The sequence below is a fragment of the Mastigoproctus giganteus genome, chromosome 8 (genome assembly GCF_048544385.1).
Source record: "Mastigoproctus giganteus isolate SK-2022 chromosome 8, ASM4854438v1, whole genome shotgun sequence".
Classification (NCBI taxonomy): domain Eukaryota; kingdom Metazoa; phylum Arthropoda; class Arachnida; order Uropygi; family Thelyphonidae; genus Mastigoproctus; species Mastigoproctus giganteus.
The window spans coordinates 31,440,412-31,446,411 of record NC_143582.1 but is presented as its reverse complement, the minus strand read 5'-3'; the positions used below and the strand labels follow the sequence as shown (position 1 = coordinate 31,446,411).

The 6,000-nt window shown below is 34.7% G+C and overlaps 1 protein-coding gene across 1 annotated transcript; it reads right to left on the bottom strand.

The window, feature by feature from the left end:
- Nucleotides 1-718: 718 nt before the first annotated feature.
- Nucleotides 719-4,954, bottom strand: LOC150081411 (uncharacterized). The gene is made up of 7 exons (XM_090379492.1): nucleotides 4,888-4,954; nucleotides 2,476-2,535; nucleotides 2,173-2,242; nucleotides 1,954-2,083; nucleotides 1,670-1,803; nucleotides 1,100-1,193; nucleotides 719-823 (listed from the first exon to the last, which is right to left on the bottom strand). Exons 2-7 carry the CDS (start codon nucleotides 2,531-2,533, stop codon nucleotides 821-823), a joined length of 489 nt encoding a protein of 162 aa, XP_090235618.1. The 5' UTR covers nucleotides 2,534-2,535; nucleotides 4,888-4,954; the 3' UTR covers nucleotides 719-820.
- Between the last annotated feature and the right edge of the window lie 1,046 nt (nucleotides 4,955-6,000).

Sequence of the window (6,000 nt, the reverse complement as noted above, 5' to 3'; positions counted from 1 at the left end):
TGAGGTCAGGTAATTTTCTTTTAGGAGGCCAATACCCACGAGGGCCTATAATCTACCATTTTCCACAAGAGGGGAAATGGTAGATTATAGGCCCTCGTGGGTAGCACAGCTTGGTATAATCACCATCCACCCCACGCCGGGTGGAAAAGGCCTGAGTTCGAACCCCGTAAATGATGTGAGGAATTTTTATGGGTCTTTTCACAACGTGGCTGAGTTAGTCGGTTTCAGGCGAGTGTAGCGTGGTTTTTTTCTGCCGGAAACCCGCAGAACACGCGCAATTTACAATACACTGATATCCCCAAAACCCTACAACAACAGCTGCAGATTATAGTACAATTTGTTTATGAAATTTTTATGAGCAGAACAAATATACTGTAGTAAATGGAAAGGTTTTTTATTTTATTTATTTATTTATTTTTTGTTATTTCATGGTTTCCTCAGATTGGTTCAAAATATTTTCTAAATTAAGTAATCTCCAATACCAAAAAATAGGCTAGAGTTAGTACTTTTGTTACTGAGTTGCTTGTGAAATTGTACTTTTCGAGAATGGTGTTCAGAAACAGTTAGGGAACGTCCACCGTAGGAAATTAAGTTGCTGATGTAGGTACATGTCAATTATTCTTAGATTTTTGAAAAGACACAGCAGAAAAGAAATGGCATTCCTATTTTTATGCAAATATCCTTTATTCAAATCTCTTCATAAACAGTTGTCTGTAAAAAACAAATTTCTTGAAAGACTGCAGTGTTAGATCGATACCTCTCTGTTGAATTCTAGACTGAAATCCATATAAAACATCTCGATACTACCTGGACTGATGGATTACTGAAAAAAAAGGAAAAATACATTAATAAATTCAAAAAATCCAAAGAAAGAAAAAACAATCGAACTTACAAGTGAAGAAAGAAAGATGGTAAAGTACAGTACTATAAAGTACAGTCAGAAAGAATTAAAAGATAGCTAGAGAGAGAGAGAGAGAGAGAGAGAGAGAGAGAGAGAGAGAGAGAGATAGAATTCATATGCAGTAAAGTTAAAGCTGTTTTTCGACGAAAAACAGATGAAATTCATTGTAAGGAAAATGGGTTCCTTAAACATATTTACCTCTTGAACGACAGCAGATAAGGAAAGATTTTCAACTGCTTTCACCAAAGAACCCATAAAATTTTGTACATCTATTTTCTGAAGATTTCCATTGCTATCAGAAAGAAAAACAAACATAAAAATGGCATCCTTAAACGAAACAAAAGAATTCATTTCAAAATTGTAAGTTTAATGTTTATGTCACCTGAATGCAAATATCTTTTAATAGGAGAACCCTACCCCTTGTCAGGTCCGGACAATGTGTATAATAAACCCTAATATTTGTTCGTATTTTTAACACTAGTCTGTTGAATTTGAAACGTTGTCAGTTATCTGAAAGCTTAACCATCGAATACGTACAGTTATAAATCCTCCTTCGTGTACATATTTTATATTAGCAAATCCTAATACAAAAATTATATTACATTTCAACTCAGTTAATAATGAAGTATTTTTCTTAATTACCCTCATTGTAAGACCTGATGACGAGATCCCACAGATAATTCAGAAACGTCTACAAGAAAATTATAAATTACGTGATACGCGATTTATATTTTTTTTATTTTAACGATTAATGGAAACAGAACTCGCCTGATTAGCTTGTAAAGTAAATTTTGAATGCTTGATAAGAGAAAATTGACACTTTGATTAATGAGAGAAGAGCCAACTTCTTTGGGTATGACCAGCTTGCTTGCAGTTACAGCAATCTTGCTGATATCACCAACCTGAAAAAATAGAGAAAAAATAATAAGAAAATTATTAATTTATTTATAAGGGATTCGATTAAAAGAAACACACGTCCACATATATATTTTATTTTAAAAAAACCAAAAAATCAGTATAAAAACTCGTCATGTTATGAAGGAAACATTTACCATTAACAGCAGCTGAGTGTAGTCAAAGTCACGTCCATTCGACTTCTCTTCTCCAAACCACGGTATCTGACCTATTATCTGGTTAATGCTTTTTAGTAAACCTTGAAGAGCATCTTTGAGATTACTGAATCTAGAAAGATAAGTATATTAATAGAAACTGAACAATAAACTGAATTATAATGTTTGATATAGTAAACTGCAAAATTACCATAAACTTACACTTCTTCTGTTGAAGCATCTCTTCTCATCCGGTTTCTTAGAAGTTTGTGTCCATTAGCAACTTTTACAGCTAAATATTAATAATAATTAATGTCTCATAATTCTTATTAATGGCAGATGAGGTTTTATACTCTAAATTTCTACGATGTCATCGTATTCAAGCATCATTGATTAGTAAAAAATTAACGGCTCAATGTGTACGTAATGCTACTGATAAAATAAACATTTAGAATAAGAATTCAAGGGAGTTCATAATTAATTCACCTAGTTGTTATTAGCTAAATTGAAAAAGAAGAAGTTTACCTTGTAAGGAACAAACTGCGATGAACGAAGTCAAACAGAACAACAGGACGATTTTCATTGCTAGAAAAGAGAAAAGAAAGATTACGTCTCACGGTTTATCAACAGCAAGCTAATGATAAATCCTTTAGCCAGTCAATAAAAATGGATCCCCAGCAGGCTTTGTTCTAAAAACAGTTATGATGGTACCTATATGATCTTCAATAATTCGGGTAGAATGAGGATCCCTACTATGCCTTCAGCTAGTTATAATACGATAAATTAATGAGAAAGAAACGAACTTAACATCTGCTTGCAAGGGGAACTCATAGGAAGGACAACAGAGGGAATATACAAGTTCGTTGACATCAGGACACCGTGTTAAACACGATTATACATCATTTTATTTAAGAATAATACTAATACAAGTAATCCACACTCAGTTATGATATTATATGTATTATTGATCTGTGTTGATCACCAACCAATATTGGAGATGACTGGGTGATCCGAGTAAGACATACAAAGACAGCAAAGTGTTAGGATGGGTGTTTTATAACTTTTCCCGATTCGTCAAAATCCATAAGGAGTCAATTTATCATATCTGTAACTTACGTCCATTCTACAGTCTATTTAACCGTTTTCTGAAACCTGGTTTTTCATCCCAGGGATGAAAAACCTTGGAGAAAAGGCAGGAAGTTGCGCGTCGAAATGATAACCGTACAAAATCACGGTAATATGGTCAGAGAGAAAGAGGCAGAATGTTCATGACTGCTATTACTTCTGTAAACCTAAAATATTTGGTTAATAAAGTAAAAAAAGGACACCCGAAATTCACAGCAAATGACTCAAGAAAGCAAGCTTATGCTGCCCATTTCATCTGTTTATCGCCTCCAATAGTTTGCTTAGTTCTTCCTTGAATTGGTTCTGTGAATTTTATATTTTATTTTTATTGGCTAATGTCTTTTTCATATTTCTTTAAAGTACCTATTTTACTTTCTATATTTCAGCATTTGTATTGAATAAAAGTTTTTATTGTCTTGTAGGTGTTTACAGCAATTCTATGGCAGTAATTTTCCCAGTAAATATCTTAGCGTGCGTGCGTGTGCGTCCCTTGTAACCGGTGCATCATGTTTTGAATGCCACAGTCTGCTTGAACTGGTGAATCTTTCTTGCTTACAGTTTTACCCATCTTGTGATATACACTTTCAGTAGATAATATGTCATATCAAAGGGCATGAACTGTTCGGTATTAAATCCAAGTGGTTAATTCTTCCGTACTTCCTTGACCTGTTCAGTCACAGATCTCAATCCAATTGGAACTGGACTTGAGGGCGCTTGAGGGTAACTCTCAACTACTCGCTATTTCAGCTTAGGTCAGTGTACTTAATAAACTGACTACTCAATGTATGCAGTCATGATTCGGTCAGCTAGTTCCAACCAAATTAATGCAAAAGAGGATAACTGCCGTCCATTCTGGTTCTTAAGTAAACTAGCTTTAAAACAAAAAAGGTGAAACATAGTCTTATACTCATCTTTCTCACTTTGTCACAATTCTACACGGGGTGGTACTACAAAAATCTTACTGAAATTAGTATTTGGTCATACTTGTTGCACGGATTACACTGATTTTGTAAATTATTCAGTTGCAAAATTCCATGAATTAGTTTGATATACAAACCTACATTACTGCCAACTAATACAAAAATGGCTACCGTTTAATCTGTCTCCGTGGTCAGTTTAAAAGGTTACGTGATTATTTCAACAATTGACGTTGCATTTCCATATCTTAAGATTCTAAGATCTAGACCTTGAGATCTTTCCATAAGACAGTAAATTACAGATCTTAAATGGTGAAGCCTCTGGCTGTGTTGTTGGTAACTGTTATTTATTTGTGTGTGTTCTGAATGAATTTTTATGGACCCCTTTTTACAGCGTGACTGAGTTCGTCGGTCTCAAGCGATAGTAGCATGGTTTTTCCTCAGGAAACTCGGATTTTTCGTCTAGCAAACAGAAAATCGACCACAGAACACACGTAATTTGTGGTTGACTAAGACCACCGACTAACGCAGCCACGTTGTGAAAAAGGCCCATAAATTTCCTCACATCATTGGCAGACTCGAACCACCTTTTCCATCCGATGTGGAGAGGATGGCGATTCTACCAACTGTGCTACCCACGAAGGTAATCAACTATTAACCGCAGCACATCACCACACTCAACAAATTCAAAATATCCCAACTTTCTTTTAAAGCTTGATTATTATACGCCAAGTCTTCTTCACAACCACCGGGTACTGATAAAAGATAGTAAGAATGGTAAGATATTTCTTTCACCGCATATTAAAATCGCATATGTTACTTAAATCAAAACTTTCAAAATAATGGAGATACTTTTCGTAGAACTAAGGAAAAATGAACGTAAGTGACGACATACCTGAATCAAATCAGATGCTGCAGATAAGACTGTTAAACTGTAAAGGAAAGAATATGTTCTTTCGTTCGATATTCATCGCTGCGTATGTAACTGAACCATCTGCCATTTCATCATCTGGCAATTTCCGGGATGTTTAGTTGGCTCTAGCAGGGGTAGCACAGAAGTAACGTAGTAAAACCTTATTATACGTCAATACAGACTCGCTCCCAGACATCTGCCAAACACTAAAATTAAACAATCTGATCTTGAGGTGCGTATTCGTGCAGAAAAGAAAGTAAATCAATCTAAACGTGGTAAATTTAAGTGTAAAGACTGAGTACAAACAAAATATTGCTTAAGACTAATTAGTAATCATTTTAGACACGATAGATCGTAAAATGAACATAAAATCATGTCGACATCCAGATAATAATTAATTTATCAAAATGAGTGTCCTACATGAGTGAAAGGATGCTAGAAAGATACGTTAATTGGCAAGTTCTTATTGATGTACATAAATTGATATATTGGCATGAGCACCATCACTTGGAAAAACGCGAGATTTAATGAACAAATTAATAAAATAACATAAATACCAGAGACTGAGCACTGGCATGCGAATCTAGAATAAGTAACTCCCATGAGACTTATATTAGAAAAGAACGGTGTCTATTGAAATGCTTTGATTTACGTTGCTAACTATTGCAAACAAAAAACCAAAAATTATCATATTAGGGCCAATAGGCAACTAACTCTGTGTATTAGGTCTATAAATTGCGTGTCTCTTTCAACGATTTGTCTGTTTTTCTTGACGAAAACCCAAATTTCCAGAGATTTCTTGTTGTCAACGCCTGAGACCGACTAACTTGGCCACCAACTGGAAAAAACCGATAAAAGTTCCTCGCATCATTGACTAGATTCCAACCCGTGCTTTTTCCACATGGTATCAAGGGGACGATGGTTATAACCATCAGACTGCCCGTCAGACTGCCTATTAAGAACAGTGATCAATTAGTAAGCATTTAACCGTTTCTATATGCGCGAAGCAATTATAAAATATTAAGATTAACGATTGTATTTATCTTTGAGAATCATGCAAAAAGGATGACATTTCTCTTAATTCTATCTCTCATT